The 25,199-nt window shown below is 36.8% G+C and overlaps 3 protein-coding genes across 6 annotated transcripts; 2 read left to right on the forward strand and 1 right to left on the reverse strand.

The window, feature by feature from the left end:
* Positions 1–953: 953 nt before the first annotated feature.
* Positions 954–6,484, forward strand: LOC104214765 (caffeoylshikimate esterase-like). The gene is made up of 8 exons (XM_009764476.2): positions 954–1,298; positions 2,674–2,703; positions 3,444–3,567; positions 3,660–3,806; positions 4,010–4,140; positions 4,225–4,362; positions 4,632–4,730; positions 6,072–6,484. The coding sequence occupies exons 1-8, from the start codon at positions 1,155–1,157 to the stop codon at positions 6,285–6,287; spliced, it is 1,029 nt and encodes a 342-aa protein (XP_009762778.1). The 5' UTR covers positions 954–1,154; the 3' UTR covers positions 6,288–6,484.
* A 5,773-nt stretch (positions 6,485–12,257) lies between these two features.
* Positions 12,258–15,917, forward strand: LOC104236529 (protein ABA DEFICIENT 4, chloroplastic-like). 4 transcript variants are annotated; one of them, XM_009790467.2, is made up of 6 exons: positions 12,258–12,680; positions 13,561–13,742; positions 14,528–14,628; positions 14,907–15,035; positions 15,119–15,207; positions 15,581–15,917. In XM_009790467.2, the coding sequence occupies exons 1-6, from the start codon at positions 12,553–12,555 to the stop codon at positions 15,729–15,731; spliced, it is 780 nt and encodes a 259-aa protein (XP_009788769.1). In that variant the 5' UTR covers positions 12,258–12,552; the 3' UTR covers positions 15,732–15,917. The 4 variants fall into 4 exon arrangements, with proteins under 4 accessions (XP_009788769.1, XP_009788773.1, XP_009788771.1 ...); XM_009790471.2 differs by having other exon boundaries at positions 12,259–12,403; XM_009790469.2 differs by having other exon boundaries at positions 12,260–12,680; positions 13,511–13,742.
* A 626-nt stretch (positions 15,918–16,543) lies between these two features.
* On the reverse strand, positions 16,544–22,156 carry LOC104236528 (uncharacterized). The gene is made up of 11 exons (XM_009790465.2): positions 21,947–22,156; positions 20,158–20,350; positions 19,966–20,051; positions 19,559–19,643; positions 19,160–19,238; positions 18,902–19,032; positions 18,708–18,794; positions 18,394–18,497; positions 17,683–17,813; positions 17,112–17,222; positions 16,544–16,816 (listed from the first exon to the last, which is right to left on the reverse strand). The coding sequence occupies exons 1-10, from the start codon at positions 22,003–22,005 to the stop codon at positions 17,113–17,115; spliced, it is 1,065 nt and encodes a 354-aa protein (XP_009788767.1). The 5' UTR covers positions 22,006–22,156; the 3' UTR covers positions 16,544–16,816; position 17,112.
* Between the last annotated feature and the right edge of the window lie 3,043 nt (positions 22,157–25,199).

The raw sequence follows: 25,199 nt of genomic DNA on the forward strand, positions 1-25,199 counted from the left end.
ATGATTTTACATATCTTTACTGAATCACTGTTCTTATCTGTTTTATTGCTTCATTATAGCTTGTAATGTGTCTTACGTGTATTCATATCTCTCAGTCGTTTATTTATGATTATTACTCACTGAGTTGGAGTACTCACTTTACTCCCTGCACCCCGTGTGCAGATTCCGGCGTTGCTGATCCTGCCAGCGCGAGTTGAGAGCTCCCGGCAGACTTCGGAGTCCACGAGGTAGCTGCTTGGCGTCCGCGGTCCCGTGTTTCTCCCCCCTTTGTCTCATTTCTTTTCCCTGATTAGTGACTCTATAGTAGTTTGTAGACCTTTCTTGTATTATCCGGAATTGGTAGTTGGTCATGACTAGTAACACCCCGGTATCGGGCTGTGTTGGTTTTGTATTCCACAAATTGTATTATTCACCGGATTTTTGGGGTTTTATTATGTTTAATGGCTTAATTCTTATTGTTAATTGTTCAAAACTGAAATGGGAAAGAGTCGGTTGGCCTTGTTTTCACGAGAGGCGCCATCACGATCGGGTCCGGGTTTAGGGTCGTGACACAAACCAAACAATTGATCTAATTTCAATATTATAAATACAAATTATTCAGTACTATTCTTGATAGTCTAAAATTTTGGGCGATTTGGTTAAAGAAGGTGTGTTTTCCTATTTTAGACCAATACATGTTTGTACTTGACTTCCTATTCCTTCGCCAACCTCCGAAATTGGTCAAACACATGAGAGTCGTGACGCGCATACTTCATTCTTGAGATTATGCCAAACCATTACTTTAATACTATGATCCTTTATTCAAAGGGACATAATCAACCTAAGGTGAGACCACTCACTTTCAATTTTCTCAATTTGTTTAACTAATTAAAATGGGCATAAAAATAAACCAGAAAAAAAATAACATCTTATCCCACACCACCGAAATTTTGTCGTCAATGTTGCATATCCCCATACTTCTCTTTTTCTTCTAAATTTTCCACCTTCTAGAAATGTATTAATATGATACGTTATATTGAATTGACTAATGACTAGTACCATATAGCAATATCATAAAAGGCACTCAATAGATTCTATGCGCCTTAATTTTCGTTCACCTTTTTTTTTTCAATTTAATTCTGCCTAGAGTTTCTTTGACGTGAGAGAGCTCTGCAATGGGAAATCAGAAGAAATTTCCAGGCATAAGTGAGGAATTGCAGAAGATATTGGATGCAGATATGGACAACGTGGATGCCAGACGTCGTGCTAGGGAGGCATTTAAAGATATTCAGCTTTCAATTGATCATATCTTGTTCAAGGTATTTCAACCATCTTGGATTGTCATATTATCTTTGATGGTTTTTGTCAATTGTGCAAACTGCAAAAGGACTGAAGTATTTGCGTGGGACTAAATAAATTAAATGGATCTTGCTAAATAGACTGCAAACGTTATTTAATGTTCTACCTTTAGGGTGCATTTGGTATGGACGTTTGCCGGCCAAATTCACTGTTTACTTTTTTAAGCTGGTATACATAAATTATACATTGATTATAAACATATTATACATGAATTATACATATGTTATACATCCACCGGCTATTTTTAGTTTAAGAGATTAGGTGGGCGGCTGTTTAGGTTAATTCTTCAATGTTGTCCCCAGAAATATAATTTTTTTGAATCATTTTCCAGCGTTTGATTGGATATAAAATTTGGTGATATATGGTAACTTTGCAAGATGTAGGATAAGGTATGAGAATAGTGTTTTGGCCAAGATCTTGAGTACTAAAAGTTGACAGAAAAAACAGTTAATAGAAGTAAGTGACATTGATTAGGATTTAGGATCTTTTTAAAGGAAAATTAACAAGTGAGTGAAGTCATTTTCGCTCTTTTGATGGAACTATTGCACGAAAATATTCTCCAGAATTCGAGATAACTAAACACTAAGGAAAGAGGAAAATGTTTTCAGCCATACTGAACATACCGCCTTATATAATCTGCTGGCGGATTTAAGGACAGTGCAGTTGGGGTGCTAGTAACAGTATCCATTGCTTTGGATTTGCTTATTCTGCCGGGAATTATTGCTAGTAGATCATCTTGAATCTCGATGAAGAGATTCAAGAGGTTTTCTATCAAGTGTGAATTTTTGGACCACTGTTAGCAGTTCAAGGGCATATCAAGATTGAGCATTCCCTTTTCTCTCAATTAGTGATACATTAACGGCACATTTTTCCTAAATCAAGGCCAAAAATAATTTATGGCTTTCGGAAACTTAAAATACTGTTAACAAAATTGGCTTTTTCCAACTTACGTCAGACGGATAGCTATTAATCAAGTCAATCCTCATTTGATTACTAAAAGGATGAAAGGACATTTGTCAATTGTATAATCTTGTAAAGGAAGCATTTATCTGGTTAAAACAGCTTTATGTACGTCATCTTTGCAAATGTACTTTCCACTGTAAGCTTGTTATGTCATCTTCATTAAGATTGTTACTTTTGGAAACATTGACAATTGAGATTTGTATACATATATTTTGGAAACATTGACAGTTGAGACGGGTGTACTTATTTACCTTTGTCGTCTACTGTAATGGAGAAAAGTGCCCAAATGGGTGTGGTTCTATGTGAAAGTAACGCGTTTCTTACTCATCTTTCATGTTCTTTTAATGATTGCTTCTTCTACCTTTGCACCAGGTGCCACATGCTGGATTGAAGATGGAGGAGGTAAAGCTTATGCTCTTATTTCCTTTTTCTAATGTTGTTGGAAAGGTTTGATGCTTTGCAGCCTAACTTGCCTTGCTAAAACAGTCAATTTGTGTATCATTAGCTTGTTGTTTACTTTGTAGTACAGAAAGTTATGGATATGACCTTCTTTCTACTTTTCCTTTTCAAATGAGAGATGACGTTTATAGCTCGTAAAAATAAATAAATAAATAAGAGATGGAGCTAATGTGAGATTTTGTATCGGTTCTGCAGTTTTAATAAATGATTATTGCTTCACTTCTTATTTGGGAATTGAGATTTAGCATAGGAATGATTGGATAGCATAAGAAGAATTAAATTGGGATTTAGTTTCCATTTCACATCCACTTTTAACTGTCAACCTTAAATTTAGATTATAAGACAATTTCAAATACTCATTTGGGAGGTGATATGCTTGGTTCATAAGATTATAAGCTCCAAATTTTATTACATATTATCGATAATGTAAACGTTCTTATAAATCATATTCATTAAATTTCTTGCAAGTGAAAAAGGGGATAGTTTGTGAAAGATGACTTGGTCTCTGAAGGATGCTTTGGGTATTAGCATTTTTGCCCTTGCTTGTACTAAGGCAAAACGAGAAGTCTCTTTTTTTTAGCGTAATATATTCATATCTAGCATAAGTTATTGGAATTTCGATGTTATAGCTATAATATTGATGTGATTTAAATTGTATGAATTTTCGACATTCTTCTGGACAGTCTTATGATGTTAATTCTGGAGGGCTGGAAATCTTCTCCAAAAGTTGGCTTCCGGAGACACGTCCCAAAGCTGTTGTCTACTTTTGTCATGGTTATGGGGATACATGCACATTTTTAGTTGAAGGTTTGTGGCTTCTAAAAGCATTTGAAGTCTCAGACAAGTTATCTTTTTCTGTTAAAAAAACAAAAATTGTAACCACTCTCCTTATCTGTTAGGCATAGCAAGGAAATTAGCATCTTTTGGTTATGGAGTAGTCGCGATGGATTACCCTGGATTTGGTCTTTCAGAAGGTCTTCATGGCTATATCCCAAGTTTTGACAAGCTGGTCGATGATGTTATTGAGCATTATTCGAAAGTTAAAGGTATGACTCAATTGGATAACCAACTTCATCATCATCATTTACTGGAGTTCATCTGAGAGATTCAAGAAACAAATAATATGTAGAAATTGAAATTTAAAAGATCTTACATGTGAAGGTTTGACCAATGCGAGCTTAAGTTTCATTTCCTTGTAACATCTTTATTTCACTCTACTGGAGAATGGCAAGTTAATCGTTGGTTGCAGAAAAGCTGGAGTTACATGATCTACCAAGCTTCCTATTTGGGGAATCCATGGGTGGAGCTATAGCTTTGAAAGTGCACCAGAACCACCCTACTGCTTGGAATGGTGCTGTTCTTGTGGCACCTATGTGCAAAGTATATTTCTGGAAATGCGTCTAAATTCTTAGTGATGCTTCTGATATCTGATTCGCATAGAGAAATAACAGGTTTGTCATATAGATTGCAGATAACATGGTTCCACCATGGTTAGTAACACAAATTTTAATTGGCGTCGCAAAGTTCCTCCCAACACAGAAGCTAGTTCCGACGCAGGACTTGGGAGAATTGGCAGTCAGAGATGCAAAGAAGAAAGAACTGGTACATATTTCTTTGTTTTCTGTAGCAAATCAGCTTCAAAAGATGATAGGTTTTAGGAGTTCAGGAAAGTGATGGTTGCAGGATATTAGAGGCTAATAGTGCTTGTGCCAGAAATATCACACACACACACACACACACACACACCTACTTGACATGATAGGTTTTAGGAGTTCATAATGACATGCAGGCACACACACTCACCTGCTTGACCATCTATGTACCGCACCCAATTTATCATATAAGATGTGACCTGTTTCTTCTGTATGCAGACTGCCTATAATATCATCTCTTACAAACATAAACCCCGTATACGGACCGCCCTGGAGTTACTGAATGCCACCCAAGAGATAGAGAGACTACTGGAAAAGGTGTGTAACGTCTTCCAGCTTTTATTTTATGTAGTGTAAAAACTCATCACCGCATTAACTGTTTAAAGGTTGATTTGTGAAGCTTTTCCTTTTTCAGTATGGCGGTTGCCCTCGAATTTTATTGTCCTGTTTTTGTATTTAATGAGGTCCTAAGTGTTTCTTGATATTATAAACTGTTTTTTTTTAACTTTATAGTTCATTCTAGCTGGTGTATCGTATTGTACTGTTTTTTGTTTTGGAAACACTTGTACTCGTTTATCTTGACAAATAGCGTGGAACTATCCATAACTGTGATTAAGTTGCGAACTATCCTTTCTGCAAAAGAACAGTACTTTGAATAAGAAGGAATGGGCGATAAGAGCAAGAGTGTACGACTGGAACATTAATTTATGCTAATTCTTTCAAAAAAGAGTGTCACGTACCTCATTTTAACTCCTTATTGTGCTCTTTATCTTTGTGATGCTTTCCTTAGTTAATTAGTTTTTCCTGCATTGTTGGAAGTGTAGCACCAGAACACTAGATATTAGTTATCTCAAATTTTGTATTCAAGCAGGTTAGTATTCTGAAATTACTTGAATCTCTTTACAAAGATGAGGTTGACCCTGGATCCACAAAAATCTTCCCTCCATCACTTCGAGGACTGATTAATGTAGGAAGCAAGAACTTCACAGAAATTGGATCTTTCCAGATACTCTTTCCAAATGCACCTTATAATATAAAAGTTGATAAAAAGGAAGGGTAGACTTAAAATCACTTGGAGGGAAGTTCTCTTAAAAAAACCTAAAACTGTAAAAGTCAAAGGGTTTAACTTAGAATAAAACAATATAGAGGATACCAACTAGTTAGATTACATGTGTTATCTATGTAAGAATAAGTGGAAGATTTAGAGAACCTTCAGTTTTGTTTTCTTTTTCTTAATTGTGAATTAGTTTGTAATGGAATGAAATTGACCTAAATAGAGTAGCAAAGATGGAGAGGATTCATATGGCAGACTCTTACTAATTTAAGACTGAGGCGTCGTCGAGTTTCTTGGTTACACAGTTGATCGTAAACTTTCTTTGCTAATGGTAATTGTTAGTGCCTGTATCAAGGTGAATTGGAGGGAGTTGATGTCTCTGTTATTCTATACCTGCATGATATATATGTTTCTACAGTAATCCAGTGTCTTTACTACTCAAAACTGAAACTTCTATGTTATATAAGCCTCAATTATACTGTGACTTCTGCCAGGGTCTTGGTATTAAGCGTGATTGAACTCCAGCTATCATGCAAATTTGCCTGTGATATAATCTTTGTTACATCAAATGTAAGCTGCATAGTGATGGTAACGTTATTTTACAGGTCTCTCTGCCATTGTTAATCTTGCACGGAAAGAATGATATGGTGACAGATCCATCGGTTAGCAAAGCACTGTATGAGAGGGCAAGTAGTTCGGACAAGAAACTGATCCTTTATGAGGATGCTTATCATGCCTTGCTTGAGGGTGAACCGGATGAAATGATACTTCGAGTTTTTGGTGACATTATTTCATGGCTGAATGAGCATACCATCTCCTAGCCATTTCTGCAATTTCCTTTTTTCTGTGTTTAGGGGGAAAGTGGGGAAGATCTGAAAGCAAGAAACTAATTAATTTATCTGGTAAGAATGAATGGTAGAACAAATGAGGAAGTTATTTCATTGTGTAACATTAAAAAGAACAGAACAAGGTTCATTTATGTGTATATGAAAATAAGAGTCCGAAACCTTTTTAATCATTTTTTGGACAAAAAACACTTTTGTACTACTTTAAGTAATTCGCAGTATAGTACTGCGTTTTACTTAAAAAATTATTTTTTTTTGTAATTCGCAGTTCTATACTGCATTTTACTAAGATGATGGGCCCAGCTATATTTTATTAAAGCTGTTCGCAGTATTATACTGCGTGGCCCAGCGCAGTATAATACTGCGAACAGCTTCAATAAAATATAGCCCCTTCTTCTTCCTTGGACCACTTAACCGAAGAAAACCAACACCTTCGATTCTGCTGGTCCCCCCCCCCCCCCCCCGCGTCAAACTTCAAAAAAAAAAATTTGGGCCCCACCCGTCACCTAAAGAGCAAGGAGTGTAGGTCACACATACAAGACAAGCTTTGGATTCCTTCTTCGGGTGTAAAAATTCGATTTCAATCAAATTTAAAAAACTTAAATTGAGGTATTTCAATTTTGTTTATATCGAAACTCATATAGTACATGCATATTTGTATTGTTTAATGTGTTTCCATGTTAATTTGTGTTATGTTTGTGTTTAAATTTGTATCTTATTTATATCCGGATTGATTTATTAGCTTTGGTACAAAAAATTGTTAAATTTGATAAATTATTTGCATTGTTAAAAAATTAATATTATTTATTTTGTTTGTTGTTCATATTTGTATTTTATGTTAGTTGTTTTTATATGTAATAGTGACCTTTTAGCGTAGTAAAATAAATAGCCTTTTAGCGTAGTAAAATATAGAGCCTTTTAGTGTAGTAAAATATAGAGCATGTTAGTGTTGTAAAATATAGAGCCTTTTAGCGTAGTAAAATGTAGAGCCTTTTAGCGTAGAATCTATGTAGTTTAAGTATGTAGTAACTACAAACTCTATCCAATTACACTTTACAAAATTAATTATTTAATTATAACAATAAACTTACAAAAGTAACAAATTCCTATATGTTGTAAAATTACTCAAATATCGAGCCTAGAACCCATACATAATTATTCAGTCCAATTTTAAACATAATTAATTATTTAATTTATTAAGCTAGCACACACAATTCTAAAATTGTTAAAATTGACATGCATAATAACTAAGGATAACTCGGTGCTACCGGGCCTCAAAAATCGAGTCTGGAACTCATACATAATTATTCAGTCCAATTGTAAACATAATTAATTATTTAATTTATTAAGCTAGCACACACAATTGTAAAAATGTTAAAATTGACACGAATAATAATTAAGGATAACTCGGTGCTACCGGGCCTCAAAAAATGAGCCTGGAACCCATACATAATTATTCAGTCCAATTGTAAACATAATTAATTATTTAATTTATTAAGCTAGCACACACAATTCTAAAAATATTAAAATTAACACGAATAATAATTAAGGATAACTCGGTGCTACCGGGCCTCAAAAAATGAGCCTGGAACCCATACATAATTATTCAGTACAATTGTAAACATAATTAATTATTTAATTTATTAAGCTAGCACACACAATTCTAAAAATATTAAAATTGACACGAATAATAATTAAGGATAACTCGGTGCTACCGGACCTCAAATATCGAGCCTGAAACCCATACATAATTAATCAGTCCAATTTTAAACATAATTAATTATTTAATTTATTAAGCTAACAGGCACAATTCTAAAAATGTTGAAATTAACACGCATAATAATTAAGGATAACTCGGTGCTACCGGGCCTCAAATATCGAGCTTGGAACCCGTACATAATTATTCAGTCCAATTTTAAACATAATTAATTATTTAATTTATTAAGCTAACACACACAATTAATTTTGTTTAAATTATAGTAGACGACATGGACTTTCCTCCGCCTGCGCATCCCGGACCTGTCGAGGATCAGCTACTAGTGTTGCAGGACGACCATAAGTCCTCATTTGTATGGGAGGGACAGCTATCGATGCAGCCTCTCCGCCCCAAGAGACCTGACGATTTATGGGAGTTCATCGGGGAGCATCCTTTCCATCCCCGCGTAGTCGCGCGCCTACAGGCTACGGGCTTCTATACGATTTTTGAGCTTGGACGGATGCAGCTTGATTGATCTCTCATCGTCTGCCGACATCAGCATGCAATGTCCACATGTGAAGCTCATTCCCCATCAACCAAGTATAGGCTCGTGGTTCTAACTGCCGGATCGCTTCCATGCGCCTCGTGAATTTGCACTGCTGGTGCTCAGTTGCAGCCAGCCACATTAAGTCATGCAATGCCTTGTCAGGATATTTCTTCTGGAAATTGGCCTTCAGGTGGCGCACACAGTAACGGTGGTATGCATATGGTTCATGCCATTCAAGCAAGTGACGTACAGAACTTAAAATACCACCATGCCGATCAGATATTAGACAAATACCTGAACGCTGTTTGACAACGTGCTGCTTCAAGTGGTTCAAAAAAAGCGTCCATGTTTCTTCACTTTCGTTGGCACATATGGCAAAAGCTAGTGGAAATATTTGCCCGTTGGCATCTACTGCAACTGCAATCAAAAGCTTAATATCATACTTTCCATAGACATGAATACCGTCTATGGAAATAACAGGACGACAATGCACAAAACCATCAATTGCTGGTTTAAATGACCAGAACACATAGTTGAAAATATATTCGGGTCTGTCCGGACTCCGCTCACGCCTCCATTCAACAACAGTCCCGGGGTTAAAGTGTTGCAGTGCGGCCATGTACCTGGGCAGATTTGAAAAAGACTTATCCCAGTCGCCATAAATAAGTTCAAAGGCACGTTTGCGACCGAGATATGCCTTTCTTTTGGTTATAGTACAACCATACTCCTGGTGGACGGCTGTAATACACTCTTTAATCTTGAACCTAATGGACACTTCCAAATATGGAATCAAGACAAGAGAAATCAAGTCCACATCCAAGTTGAAGTGATTCTCATTGTATGTGTCCATTTCACATCTGTGCTCGCTAATAAATTTACCCACTTTCCACAAACCTGATTTCTTCTTGGTGGTACGCAACATCCAGTGACAACCCATAAAGTTTCTACGGCATACAGCCTTGTATTTATCCCTAGTTAATTCACTTACCGTCATCTCACGACACTCTCTTATACTGTAGATTTTTACAGCCCTAATTAGGCGAGCTTTATCGGGGAAATACATGCCCTTTGTCAGAACAGCTGGTCTAAACTCATCCCACATCGCTGACCGAAATTCATCATCATCCCTTGTGAGTGCATCCACGTTCGGCATGCTTGGCAAATTATCAAGGTAGGGAATATTCCGTTCATGAAATGGCACGTAGGACTCGTACACTCTTGGTCTAGCTGGAGGTGGAGGAACGTGCTCCCTCGTCAACTCAAGTTCAACATTCACTTCCTCCTCATCATCACCCTTATCAGGGAAGGGTGTGTCATCCCCAGACTCATCCGCATTGTTGTCATAATCACTATCATCTTCCTGACTCTGCGCATATGCCAAATCACGAGTAAATACGTCGTCTATGGGCAACTGTGTGAGGTCAGGAGCTTCAAGAAGCTCGTTTTCACTGCACATAAAGAACAAAATGATAAGTTACCCAACTAGATAAATACTTTAGATATAGCTATATCACTTTACTTACAAGTCGTACTGTCTTGACGTTTCATGATGGATATTTTCTTGTTGGTGATGACTCCCAGATGGACCACCATGGTCCAATACTCCAGAACTACGCATATTCCAACTAGGGGCAGGGTCATAACTTGTAAAATTCATATCCGGACGGTACCCCCTATGAAAAATATGAGTGTTAATACAAATCCAATTAAAACATAAATTAAACATCGCTAAAGCGTAGTAAAATTGAAGTTTACCAGTCGTCTTGTTGATTATCTAAAGTCGAAAAATTATTTTGTGGCTGCTCATTCGCCGGTGGTGACAAGTTTAAATCAAGGCAAGCTCTTTCATCACCAATCTGTCCAGCAAAAACTGCTCCAGAATAACCACCCGATGACTGGGGGTTATCCCTACTATGCACGCCCTCATTATTGGGAACGTCTTCCACCTTGACATATATTTCCAATAATTTTATTATAATAAATTCCCTATATTCATCTGGAATCAGCAAAAAATCTCTAAGAGTTTCATCATCCTCGATGTTAAACTCAGAATAATAAGCAAACCCCTGCGGAGTCACTGAATACGAAAATCTACCGGTTATTTTAAGGTTAACCGAACGCCTCCTCTCATTCATTTTTTTACGTAACAACGATACCAATTTATCGTACTCCATAGTAAGCGGCAATTTAACATGACATTGTGGAGGTGAGCTATACCTCACAGAGTTATTCTCCAACACAACCTCACCCCCCAACACAACCTCACCCCCCAATATAGTGAAACCCTTATTTTTGCCACTTCAGACATTGTAAAAAAATAATTGATAAGAAGAAGAGAGAAGTATGAACGTAAGTTTGAAATAAAGTATTGAATGAATTTTTATAAAATTGAAATGCCTTTAAATAAGGCAAGTCCGACGTTGGGGTGTAGAATTTTTCTATGTAAAACGCAGTACAATACTACGTTTTATGTATTGAATTATTGTTATGTCAGTTCATTATACTCTGGGGGCAAAAACCAGAGTACAACGCAATTATTTAATGTAAAACGCATTATTATACTGCGTTTTACAAATGTATCTTAGTAAAACGCAGTATAGTACTGCGAATTACAAAAAAAATAATTTTTTAAGTAAAACGCAGTACTATAGTGCGAATTACTTTAACGGCAAAATTTCCGTTAAAGTAATTCGCAGTATAATACTGTGTTTTACTTATTTATGTAACTTTTTTTTAAAGTAATACAAAAGTGTTTTTTGTCCAAAAAATGATTAAAAAAGTTTCGGACTCCATGAAATAATAAGCAATGTAGTCATTCTGAATTTAACTTTACGGGCTAAAAAAAAGTTCTTTCGATGACTGGAAGAGAAATGGAAGAGCATTTTACTGGTGCAGAGGAAGTCATTTCATTGTGTAACCTTTTGCCTAATGGTTTATTGAGTGAGTGCAAACTTGGGAGATCAGTTTTAAATTTCTTCTAGGTGATTTCTTTCAATATGCCTAACCAATGATTGGACAGTTATTGTATACCTGTGCTAGTGAAAGGTTGAGGGAACTTGGTGGAGTAGTTGAGGTGCGCGCTAATTCAGACGCCTCCTTTGTCACATTAATAGATAAATAAATCATTATGGGAAGTGAAAACCACTACTTTAACCTATCATTTTTTTTCCGTACTTTTAAAAGATAAGGAAAAAGAATAATTCGGAGAAAGAAGTAAAAAAGATAAACTTCTCAGAAATTGGTCGAATGAAATGAAAATCCAGTGTTATGTAATCCACGATGCTCCCTTATAATGGTCGACATTTGCGGTACAGTCAGACCTTTTTATAATAGCATCCTTATATATCAACACTTCATTATAAAAGCCCAGTTTTATCGAAATTAATTTTTGTGTTATGTTATAATATATGTTCTCTATAACAGCACTTCACAATAACATTCAAAAATATTCGAAACAAACGAGGTTGGTATAGAGATGTTTGACACATGACCTGTAAATGGAAACTGTTGGCGCATTTCACTTAATGTGGTATAAAAGGAAGAAAATAGTGTTACAGTTTAGATAAAAGAATATGAAGGAATACAGAATATTAAAATCCTAATTCAAAAAACGTTTTCACTACTTTGTGCTATATTTTTATTCTTTCATTATCGTGTCCTCCTAGTCCAAAAAATAACAAAACTAAGTAAGAGGATAAGCCAATCAGAAATAGAGAATGAAAGAGAGTGACAAACTCTATTGTCTCTAAACGAACAAAACAACTCCTCCTCCAATAGGGGGTGTGTTTTTGGATTTGGTGAAATTTCCTTTACGTCTGACTCTGATCTGAAGTTGGCCAAGTTCACTATGTGAGTGTATATACTGTATACTTCAGTAGTGAGCATGTCCAATTTAGATTTTACCACACTCTATTTGCTCGAAAAGCTAGTCTTGTTTCCCCCTGCTAAAAGCTCTCTCTTACTACAATTGCTCTCTTTAATTTGTATTTCTGCACCGAATGAGGAGGCAATTATCTTTTAATTCTTGCTATTGTTATTATTCCTCCAAATTCTTGGTCAATTCCCTAACCCATCAACCATGGCCTTATCTTCCACTTGCTTTTGTCACTCCCAATTCTCACTCAAGGTATCGTCTTCTTTTTTTGGGAGGGGTAGGGGGGATGGTAGGGGTGTACTGATAGCTTGTAATATATCTTTTGCCTAAAAATTCTTCGTTTATTTTTCTCAAAGTGTCAGTCTTATTTGGAATATTTTCCAACCTCTTCTTACTTGCTCTGACCGGGATATTCATGTTTGGTTTGTTGTTATACTCGGAGACACTTTTTACTAGTACTGTTCAGGTTAGATCTGAAACTCCATTCCATTGCAATATAATAACAATTAAAATTGAAAATCTCACATTTAAGAGCATAAAATGTAAGTGAAGACTTCAGGTAGATAGTGTTGAGTAACTAAGCAATCAGAAGCAGAGATTACATGGTATTTTCTATTATTTGGAGATGTTTTTGGCAATAGGAGGCACCAAACACATGCTTCAGTTGGGTTACCTTTTCTTCCATTTCAGCTGGGATCAATTTGTTACTTTTTCCAAGGACTGAAATCTGGTTTTGAATTACAGCACTTGTGACGCCTCTTATGCTTTGAGGGCGGGGGATGGGAGAGAAAAGGGGTGGGATAGGGGTGTTTGGGAAGAAAAACCTTTTAATAATAAGGTACACTAATGTCTGGAGGCTTAGCGAGTAAATGTCAGTCTGACGCTATTGAATTCTCATGTGTACATAGACTTGGTGTTCGACAACTTCCAGAGATTGATCTTTACTTGGTAATGAAAAGAAAGAAATAAGGCTGTCTTACTCACTAAACACTAGCAAGTTTGAAGCTACAATGAAATGTCGTTCTGCTGAATGATTTTGCAATTAGTTATTAGAAGTAATTAATGTTTACTACTTGTTGTAGACGGATAGCTATGCACCTGCGTTGACATCAGATTTCATACGAAATATCAGGAGGAACCAGCCAGTCTCCTCTGCACTTGAAACAATAACCCCTGACCTTTCAAGTCAACAAGTTGGAAAATGGGGAAGTAAGCATAGAAATGGGTGGAGCTTTCTGGGAGGATCAAGAGTAATACTTCAGCCAAACCTCCAAAATCTTCAGCAAAGAAAAAGCTGCAGGGTGTCTGCTATATGTAATATTTTCATCTTATTGCTTCTTTAGTCTTATCAGTTATCTTAGTTCTTGATGTGCTTTGGTACTTTTTTTTCCTTGGCATAATTCTGGAGAAGCAGCTATATTCTATCTGAAATCTGGTTATTCATCTTAATTTACATTCATCTCAGAATAATGCACTTTTGGGTATGGATGACACCTCCCTTCTAACACATCTGTTATGTAGGATTAAAATTGGAACATGATATTGCACTTTCAGGAAACTACTTTCACGGTTCAAGAAGCGTGGCAAAGGTGTAATAGCTTTTGGTTTGTAGCTTCTGACTAACAGATTGTTGAGATGAATTGTCATAATCTATGTCCGCTTACTCTATTAACGATGTCATAAATGTTGACCTGGGGGTTTCATACATGATGAATGCAAATATCCTCTTTTGACATTATTTATAAAATTATGCCGCTGTTATTAATTAGAGGATTTTCTTGCCAAGCTAATATTTAACTTTGAGCTAAACTGCTAATCCATCGACATGTGTAAGTTCTTGGGTATGTTGTGGTATATCGAAGAACAGATTGTTGATAATGCAAACAGAATTCAACATAGCTGCAGGCAATACCTTCTGCTTTCTATAAATTTTTCTTTCCTGTGGAGTGAATAAGCAAACTAATTAGTGCACCTATTTGGATTTTACCTCAAAAAACATTGTCACTATATTGTATATGGACTATCAAATTGATCCATTTGAGATTTTGGAAATATATGTAAGCATACAATTTTGGGACAACTGATGTCATATTTTACAGGGTTGCCTAATTCTCAAATAGCTAGCAGTGTTTTTACACTGGGGACGGCAGCCGTTCTTCCGTTTTACACCCTCATGGTTGTAGCACCTAAAGCTCAACTTGTAAGTTATCTCAGTTCTGTAAAGCAACATTTCGTTTTTTCGTCTTAAACTCTGTGTTTATATCATCAGCTTAAAAAACTCTTGGTCCAAGTTCTCTCATTATGTCATGCATGGAAGTAGAACTGCTGGGGCATGGTTTCAGTTGCATTAATCTGTCATCTAATTGCAAGATACTGACTTTGGGTTAAGAGCATGCAAGTTTTAAATTAAGAATGTTGAGAAGATTTACTTCTTTCCTAGATATATTGCTTTAAGGCTTGATTAAATAATTAATGCAGACCAGAAAACTGATGAAAAGCACCTTACTATATGTTGTGCTTGGACTTCTGTACGGGTTTCTATTATACCTCTCATGGACACCAGATACAATTCGGCTGATGTTTGCTAGTAAATACTGGCTTCCAGAGGTTTGTTCTTGTGCTCAACAGATGATACTTGTTATCTTGTGCTGATTCTGTGGTTCGAATTTTTGATATTTCATTCTGCTCAGCTGGCTGGTATAGCAAAGATGTTTTCCAGTGAGATGACATTAGCATCTGCATGGATTCACCTATTGGCTGTAGATCTTTTTGCCGCAAGGTCTCTCTCTCTCTCTCTCTCTCTCTCTCTGTGTCACTTGGCTGCGTATGTTTGTGCAATAGTTGTATGTTTTCTGTCTCTTTTGGGATGTGGCAAAGGAAGCAGGTCCCTCTATTCAATACCCCTATGAAAAATTGATCACTTTTTCCGTGGCCAATTACTCCAATATAGAACTGCAAAAATTGCATCTTTTATTTTCTTCTTGAATTGAGCGAGATGATATGCTTTGTAGATATGATAAACGTGCCCTCAAAAAGACCACCTGAATCCCCCCGCCCCAGCCAATCCGTTGAGCTTAGTTTGAATTTGCTGTAGAAGTAGCTCTCTTCCAGACTGACCAATATTTTAATGCTGTTTTTTTTCTTTCAAACAGGCAGGTATATCATGATGGTTTGCAAAATGACATTGAAACGCGCCATTCTGTGTCTCTTTGCTTGCTATTTTGTCCCATTGGAATTGTTATTCATCTCCTCACCAAAGCTGTACTAAGTAGTGCAGAGAAAACAGAGCCTAGAACTAGCTGACAGATTTAACCATTTTTGCCAGCTTTCGGCTAATGTAACAGTGAACAAAGTGTAAATTTCATTCAACTACAAAATTGTGCAAGTTGCATCTTTGATCCAACACTGCTTGAAATAGTTGAAATCTACTCACTTTTCAGTGAATGTACATCCTTTTTAGAAGGTGGACTATCAGAATTTCTTCCTTGATTCGTTGTCCTGTATGAAAAACATTTATTCTCTCATTCAATAACTGATAGTATTTGAGGAAAGAACACACCTCATAAAGGTTATCTAACCAAGTATTTCCTTATTGCCTTCCACTAGCTGCTTCAGAGAACCGTGATTCAATGGATACCAAGTCTTTCATTTCTTGAAACGGTGATTATTCCGCATTCATAACTCAGCTCTCTTTAGTGTCAATATCCGACCTATTATGTAACGTTGTCCGCAGCATCCTCAATAGTTGACACCAAAAGAAGCTGCATAGTTGCAATCCTGTAAGTTTGTTATTTTAATTAAAAGGCATCTCCTCATCAAGAAAAAAGAAAGTAAGTTATTGGTGGCTAGGCTCCCAAACTTTTGGGACCCCAAAAAATTTTAATAGATTTTCTGATATTATTTTGGCTTAGATACAAAATCTTTATTAAGAAAGATAGAAATACTTTTAATAGTAAAAATATTTTAAAACTCTGAATTAAACTACTCAAATCTTTATATTATATATATAATTACAATAAAATCTAAGATAACATACTGCAAACACATGGCTTGCATTTTATTAACTTGAATTAACATATTGCACTTTATTAACCCTTCATAAAATAATGAAAGACTAGCGGAGAAGGAAAAAATCCATAAAGGAATATATATCGTTTGTACAAATATTTTGCTAACTCTATCAGTCAAATAAATCAAACCATAACATAAATTCAATGTACAATCAACATGGCAACCATCAAAGCGAACAGGCACAGAACATTTCTGCTTGTTATATATCCCTGCGGTGCTTTCCACGACTCCAGGCACTCGATGGTTTGGGCATAACATGGAAAGTACTCCTCGTTGCATCACTTGTCTTAGAGTCAAAAGTATGATTGCTATTGCACCTGGACAAACAAAAGAAATGAAAGCTCAGAAGGAAGCATCAATATTCTGAGTCAGCGCTTGCTGAATTCATTACTGCATCCTATAGGCTTATAATTCCCAATGAAGCAAAGCAAGTGCTTGGCAAAACATCCTTTTAGATAACACTTTGTTACTAGTCATGAAATTTTTTTAACTTCATTATCTAAGAATCTGGATCACATTAACTCATCCAAAAGCATATCCTTGTGACATCCTTCATGTCGCAAAGGCGAAAATAAATTAAGTAACCAAATTCTTCGAGAAATGGTTGCTCACATCAAGTAGGAAGTGGAAACATTTCAGTTTGATCGTCCAAGATGCCATTGGAGCTTGATCCTTGGAAAGAATCTCTCCTAGAACGATCCAAGGATGTAGCTTCATATATGCCTATAAAATTCAGAAGTGAGATCAACTCGCTAACCAATAAATGACTGAGTTAAAGTAAATATCATGCAATAACATATGTCGATCCAATGAAAGAAATTTACGACTGATAGTAACTAAAAGCAACAAATAGTATGCGCGTTTGAAGAACATCTCAACATAAAAAACAAATGGTTAATCAACTTCAATTCTTCAAATTATTCTCCAATAATACTCACCTGGTATGCAAAAATTATCACCCTAGAGAAGCTTAAGTATATACATTATGGGAAACAAATTGGCAGACTACATAATGGATATGTTTCAGCTTTCCTATATGCCTATTCTACTGTTAAGAAATCCGAGGGAAACAACTCTTAATGTTAGCTTTCCCAAAATGGCGTACCTTGGTTTAACATTTTGCTTCAATTATAGTTCATTGTTCCTCCAAAAAAAAAAGGAAAAAAAATAACTTGCATCATACCAAATCCCAAGATGGCAGCACAAATAAGAAAGCCGAGTAAAGAGAAGTCCATTTTATATATTATCTCCATGATAATGATGCATCCTCCCGCAACCATTAAGTGCCTCGGAGAAGAGAAAACCATATGCAACCTACAAATTGGCAATAATATTGAATTTCCGTATGAGACCGTTGACTTGCAGGTCTAGTGAAGAAATCAAAGAATATAAGAAATGCGTCAGAACAGAGAAAGCTAACATTTCTGATGATATGATCTAACATACCCAAAGACATAACAAAGATCACAATATATGCCTCTCCTATTTGAGCTCCATCAAAGATGATAAAAGTAAGTACCCAGCCGGAAGGGAACTCATTTACTCCACAACGTTCTTACCTCGCAATGGGCCACGATATAAAAAGTAAAGATGGAAAAGTGAAATGCAAGCAGAAGAGAGGGAAAAATGCATTCTAAGTAAGAAGTCATGAAGCAATGCTGACAGTTAATTGCCAATAATGGGTGTGCATCCCCAAGATAAAAGTTATGGATAAGATACACATAAATTCATACTCCATGCACAAATAGAGATCTTTAGACAAACAGGTCAAAACATCAAAATATTAATCAATAAGGTCAGATGAGGACCAGACCGTATTTGCAATAGCAATCAGCTAAGTGTCAATAAATTAAAAGGATCTTTTAAGGATCAGACAGAGATCACAAAATGTTACCTTTCCTCTGCAATGCTATCAATGTAAAATATCAATACCATCCCAAATAAGATGCTGCTTGAAAAAGCCCAGGCTGAAAATGGCAACTCTACATTGTTTGATCCCTGAATATCTCCATACAAAGAGGGAAAGAAATTTAAAAGAGAAGCAGTAGATAAAGATGATGAAGAAGACGAAGAAGAAAAAAGGGAGATAAAAGAATTAGAAAAGGGAACACCCTTGGAGCAGGGGGGCCAAATGTTCCTAAATTATGTCGAAAACAGTAAAACAGAAGATTCTTAACATAGCCATCGAAAGTATCAAACTGTACTCACTATAATCATGTCCCACATGGCAACAGGAAACAAAAAGCATGTCGCAGAAGTAAGGGTTATGGCATGGAGTCGCCTCTTCAGTTGGTTCTGTGCAAATGAGATGGAAATATTCAAGGATAGCTTTTACTTGCTCGGTTAAGTACCAGAGGATAGAAAGTTGAATGGATCATATAGCTAGATGGGACTACACAAACCTTAAGCGAGACCCTTCTTGCGATCACCCTCCGAAGTGCTGACAAGATTCCAGCGAGAATGGGAACTACCATTTCCTTCATTCCTACTAGCTGTTCGGTCCGTGCCTCATCATCAGAGGCATTGCTAAATGGTAATTGTTTGTTAAGTTGGCTGCTAAATAAGAGTCTGCTAGGGAGAAACAGGGAAGGAAATTGAAGAACAGAATGGTAATGTAGAATGAGTTCGCTAGATAGAAGAGTTCAATATAAAAAGGATATGAAATGGAGAATATGTAGCCATCGCCCATCCTTGTGATAAAAAGTAGAAGGATGCTAGCATTGCAAGGAGTCCACCAACCTGATGATGGGGAAAATAGCAATGAGTTACCATAAAGTCGAAAATTTTACAATTGCTTTTCTTTCTAATAAGTAAGAGTATTTTCAATTGCTTAATTCCATTTTCTACCATGAAAATAAACTTATAGCTACTACATCATAAAAAGAAGAAATTAAGTTTCCTAGTGTAAGTCCAGTGAGATACTCAATAAATTTGACAGAAAAAGATCTACCACAAGTTCATGCTTTCAAGAATATGAGAATTATGTCGCATGAAAGTATGAGGTTTTTTTCTAATTTCAAAGCAAATAAATAAATACAGTAGTTAATAAAAAAAGGTACCTTTTTCCAAACATGGTCCCTCCTGCCATACAGTACTCCAGATAATACTCCTAGAACAGCACCAGAATACTCACCCAATATGGCCCTGATTGGATAAGAATTTTTAATGGCAAGTGGAGGTACTAGATGATTAACAGAAGAAAAAGCAAATTCAAACAGATGACCATAGCAAAACGATCATAATCTTTCATGTATAGACTACCACAAGAGGCCGCAAGAGATAATGATGATATGCCAAAGAATTTGCTTACCAGAATAACCTACCATGTGCTTATGCAATGTACACAAATAGGAGTTCGATATATATTAGTGCCCGAGTTACCGAACAGGAAAAAAGGGACAATGCAAAAACCAAATTCAAGATAGGAAAAAAGGAACAGTAAAATATCACTCAACTTTGAACTTACCGAACAGGACCACAAGATTTAAGCCCCTTTCCCCACAAGATGAAGTAAAGAGCTGTTATACCACCATTTACAACTGAAGGGACAATCTGTCGGAAGAAAGATTATCAGCAAAAAAGCATGAGTGACAATGAAATGACCTTTCAATACTTTTTCGACATTTATTTAAGGAAGAAAATGATAGCTCTACTAGACCTGTGTATTAGAAAGCGCCCTGCCCTTCCAAGGCTTTTGCGCTACTAGAAACCAGATGCACGATGGAAGAAGACAGCAGAACATAAAAAGAACAACTGAAGCCCCTGTCTGAGACAAATAGCGGTACATGGAGTAAACTGACCATATTCTCATAAAGTTCCCAACAATATGGATTATCTGCACTGGAGTTTGCCTACAATGGGACAAGTCTATCAGTAATAGCTTCTGGGGAAACACGGAGCAGGCCTCACAGTACAGTACACCAACTTCACATGACTCAAAACTACAGTGATAAATTCATTTTCTTAAGCAGGATGATAAATCCATTTTTCCCCACCATTTCCACTTAAAGATCAACAACTGATAGCTTTATTTATATAAGAGTGTTGGAAACTTGCTTAACTAAAATTTCTGAACTCAATATTAATAGTATAACAGGATTAGCCATAAATGCTTCTGACTATTCATAAACTTAGCAGAATTCTTGGGAAGCCACGATTTGCCAAAAACCAACAGTAGAACACGCCAAACAAGGAAAACATACTCTCTCTCTCTCTCTCCCTCTCTCTCTCTCTCTCTCTCTCTCTCTCCCTCTCCCTCTCCCTCCCTCCCTCTCCCTCCCTCTCCCTCTCCCTCTCTCCCTCCCTCCCTCTCTCTCTCTCTCTCCCCACCTCCTCCCTCCCTGTTCTTGGATAAAACGACAGTGTGTCCGTTATGAAAATAAAGGTTGCATCTATACAAACATAATATTGCGGGAAGTCATCGGCTTGGACAACTTTAGTACTCCGTGAGACCAAAATATCATTATTATTAGTCTTGCTAAAGAACTTCTAATATTATTATTATTATTGCTATTATTCATATATATCTAACTTATATTTGCTTTTATTATATTTAGTATGATGATGACATGGGTCGAGCTTAAATGGAGAAGTGAGGATTCATATAGCCTACCCCAACTCGTTTGGGACTAGGCTTAGTTGCTGTTATTTTTGTTGTAAGACCAAAATTTCAATCTGTTGTTCCAGGATTTTTAACTAATTCTCTGGCATATTTAGACTCAACCAGCTGATGAAAACAAAGGCCCTATATTTGGTATGACATAAAGAAAAAAGTATTCTTGGCAAAAGCATTTTACGGTGCTTACTTGCCGGTATTACTAAATTCTATACTTAAAGGAAAAAAATTCACCAAATAGGAGGGAAAAATATATCTATCATATTTAAGTCATTTTCGACTCCACTCTACAGAGTTCACTTATCACCTTCTACTAATACTACATCATACCATCAAACACTGGAAAATTAACTAGAAGATAATTCTCTAAGACGAAAAAAAACTACACTAAACAGGGTCAAATGTGCATGCTTTCAAATCTTGTTTGCCTCTATAAACAAATAAATTAATATGTGAAAAAGAACATTAGAATGATTAACCAGTTAATACAATGCGTAAATTGGACAATGAATCAGCACATTTCTTTGGTAAACCCTCGAAACTCCAAATAGAAATATTCAACCAAAAAAAAGAAAAAAAATTCCTGCGATATCTTCGAGGGGTCAATTACCCTCAGTCTTAGGAGTAGATAAAATTCATATAGCTTCAAATACTTATCACAGCGATTAATTTAAACGAATGAAGCATAAATTTGTATCAGGAAATGCCAAATCAAAGTAAGCATAATGCAATGAAATGGAAAACGATCACTTAGTATTAATTCTAGAGAGAAGCTACATAAGGATCAAAATACGATTAACATGCGTGTATTTTTCGAAGGATATTGACATACCTAATGGTAGCCGGGTGAGATGAACCTCGATTTTCTGGAAGTGGCTTTGGGGACATCATTTTTGCAACAATTATTCCGTTTAAGCTTCAATGAAACGATTAAATGTAAACTGAGTTTAGTGGTAAATGCGCACTGAAGAAGAAACTGAATGCGAAACTATGACTTAAACAATGGAGAATATTCATTTGCTTCGTTGAGGAGTGCAAGTCCATGAAAACCGATGTTCATCTCGGTAGCAAAGACCTCCCTGGATCTGCTCACGTAGAGCTTTGGGCTGAACGTTCTGGACTTGGATAATTGGATCAGTAATTGGGCCAAGCATAAACGGCCCAGATCGGATGCAAACTTTAGGTTAAGTGCACCAGGTAAAAATTGCACAGGCACCCTATTTGATCGCCCCCATTTAACCTATACCCATTTTTTTTAAAATTTTAATTTGTATTCACTTTTTAAACAACTTTAATCCACTTTCTCCTCCTCCTTCTCCTTCTTCGTTTTCTTAAGATATATTTTCAGTAGGATAACACAGGTTAACATCTGGTTTTCATTGTTACGACTTATCAATAACAATGAATCAACTAACATAAGCTGCACGATTTCTTTTTATTCTTTTCGCATTTTTGATGTAATCTTTTTTTCTTTGAATCAAATGAATTGATCTGTGGGGTTAAAGTAATAGTTTCACTTTATATCACTTAAACTTTATGATTATTTGATTTATTTCCACTGAAGGCGCCTTTTTCTAATGTAATTACTGATCTGCTCCATAAAAACGTTCAGAAAGAAGGAAAAAAATGAAGATCCAATATAGTGATTGTATGGGTCAAAAAACTATATAAGTTTTTTCAAAAACTTCAACTTATATAATACTGAAGTTTTTACAAATGAACTAAATAACATCAGCATCTTCTGCTGAACTTTTTGAAAAATCTTATCCAGGACAAAAAAAACTTCAGCTTATTTGGTGCTGAAATTTTTACAAATAGCTTTATGACAAAACTAATGAATCTAGTTGCTGAAGTTTTCACAAATGAACTAAATAACTTTAGCATCTTATGCTGAAGTTTTTGAAAAAGCTTATCCACGACAAAAAAACTTCAGCGTATTACCTTTGCTACTTCAGGCCCGTCAACTAGAATGCTGAAGTTTTGCGTGATTGCCTTTGCTACTTCAGCCCCGTATGCTGAAGTTACGCAAAAAACGGGTACGCTTGCAATTTTTTTGCAAAGCGTGCACAAGTTAAAACGTGACCCAAAAAGTGGGTATAGATGCAAATGCCCCGTGCACCGGTGGCCATTTTTAGGGCATAATCAGCATTAGTAATGTATACAAAATATAGTCACAACTTTAAAAAAACCGCTTCTTCGAATTTCAGGAAGTCGGTTCTTTTTAGTTCAAACTTCAGGATAGTATCCTAAAGTTCAGTTATGGCAATTTAAATTTCAGGCCATCATCGTATTGTTTGACCAAAAAAGTGTTAAACTTTTTAGTTAAACTAATTAATAGAGAAATGGAAGGTAAATCTTAGCCAAACATAATTAACTCTAGATCCAAACATATTGAGTACAAAAGTTGAAGTAGGACAAGCTTGTGTAATATTTCTTATGATGATTATCATACATCAAATGTAAATGATAAGCTTACATCTTTGACAGGCATGCGCTATACTCGAAAGAACACTGAAGGGAAGAGAGAAAACTGTTGATGACTAAGAGATCTCCCTTTGTTGATTCCATAGCAATGACTACAGATGTTGTAGCCAGATCTGGGTTCAGATGCCTTTTTCGATCTTCCCCACTCTATATATATTAATCATTTTCCCTTTTATCTAATGGTCTTTAACTAGCATACTTTCTCATGGTTGTACCCTTCATTACTTGCCCAAACATTTCATTTGTTCTACGATGCAAGCTTTCTGATGGCTTGACCCCGGCTACGGTCGAGGTGCTCTTTTCTATCATGCGCCGTGGGCACAACTACGGTTCGGTCGACCCCTCGTCATTCCTTTTGAGAACGACCATCTTATAGTCAGATTTTGACTCATATAGTTAGTCCCTCCATCTATCGGGGTTGCCTCTTAGCGAGCTTGATCAGCAGATTTTGTTGATTCAAAAGTTAGGAGAAATCTATACATTATATGTCAGACGAGGCCCTTAACGCGAGGTGGCGACGTGATGCTTCAATGGTGAAGATGGACAATAAGGCCAATCGCTGCTTTTGGGAAAACTACTTCTATGTGCGGACAAATCACCTTGTGGAGGACTCGGTAGGGTTACCAAAGACGTGGAACTTCGCTCGTGAGTTTTCCTTTATTTATTTTGTGATTCCTCTTGAGGCGGTCGTCGATCATTCTCCATCAGGTGGTATTAAGGACTTATTTTTGCTTTTGCAGCCGAGAGAGTACCTCCCCCGCTAGTTGATGATATCCGCAAGTGGGTGGGCGCAATTCTCCCCCATTCAATGGGGATTCGTGAATGGGCGTCCATCTATGAGAAGTACGGGCGCAAGCCTCTTACCGGTAAGTCGGCCCACTGTAGTTTCTCTTTATTCTTTAACTCATAGTTTAACCTTGTCGCCATATGATCGTCTTTCTTTGTTGATAGGGAGAGTTTGAAGGACGAGGGATCCATTCCGTCTACCAGCGCCCCCTGCCCGGCCTGTGGCGAGGGATACTATTCGGCCTGCACCGAGACCTAATATCCAATCTACACCTGCGGCCGGAGCCGCATTCGTGGAGGCTACTCCCCAACCAAACACTTTGATTCCTATTGTTCGCTCAACGGGCGAATCTTCCCGTACTGGTAGTGGAGAGGACCTGTCGAAGAGACGACGGGTAGCGTTGGAAGTGGCTCCTCAAGCCGAAACATCTTCGAGGGGCGACCTTTCTTTGGCGGTGCCCTCTATTGATGCTGATGCTAACCCGGCCGTAGAGACTATGCCTGTTATGAGTGGTCAACAGGTTGATGTGGTGGAGAGACGAAGTCTCGAAGCTGCCATCGCTGTCTTGGGCGCCCCTTCGACATCCCGGCCGAACTGTGCTTCTTCTTCCGCCGAAGAGAGGGGAAAAGGCGTCATGGTTGATGATTACGAGTTTGAATCCGAACTGCGGTAAGAGCTGGAGGTCCTTCCTGAATACTTGAGATTCCCTCGGACCTCAACCTTCTACAAGACATAGTGGATTTTGTGCCGCAGTTTGACTTTCTATTCTCTGCCGCAGAAAGCAGAGCTCTTCAGGATGTCAGCGACACCAAAT

The sequence above is a fragment of the Nicotiana sylvestris genome, chromosome 2, assembly GCF_000393655.2.
Source record: "Nicotiana sylvestris chromosome 2, ASM39365v2, whole genome shotgun sequence".
In the NCBI taxonomy this organism is placed as follows: Eukaryota; Viridiplantae; Streptophyta; class Magnoliopsida; order Solanales; family Solanaceae; genus Nicotiana; species Nicotiana sylvestris.

Coding starts and splice junctions, on each gene's coding strand:
- LOC104214765 (XM_009764476.2), top strand. CDS start 1,155: ATGGGAAATCAGAAGAAATTTCCAGGCATAAGTGAGGAATTGCAGAAG. Junction 1,299..2,673: donor TTGATCATATCTTGTTCAAG/GTATTTCAACCA, acceptor CCTTTGCACCAG/GTGCCACATGCTGGATTGAA. Junction 3,807..4,009: donor GCATTATTCGAAAGTTAAAG/GTATGACTCAAT, acceptor CGTTGGTTGCAG/AAAAGCTGGAGTTACATGAT.
- LOC104236529 (XM_009790467.2), top strand. CDS start 12,553: ATGAGGAGGCAATTATCTTTTAATTCTTGCTATTGTTATTATTCCTCC. Junction 12,681..13,560: donor ACTCCCAATTCTCACTCAAG/GTATCGTCTTCT, acceptor ACGAAATATCAG/GAGGAACCAGCCAGTCTCCT. Junction 15,036..15,118: donor GTAAATACTGGCTTCCAGAG/GTTTGTTCTTGT, acceptor CATTCTGCTCAG/CTGGCTGGTATAGCAAAGAT.
- LOC104236528 (XM_009790465.2), bottom strand. CDS start 22,005: ATGATGTCCCCAAAGCCACTTCCAGAAAATCGAGGTTCATCTCACCCG. Junction 19,239..19,558: donor GGGACCATGTTTGGAAAAAG/GTACCTTTTTTT, acceptor CCCCATCATCAG/GTTGGTGGACTCCTTGCAAT. Junction 18,498..18,707: donor CCATGTGGGACATGATTATA/GTGAGTACAGTT, acceptor GGAGATATTCAG/GGATCAAACAATGTAGAGTT.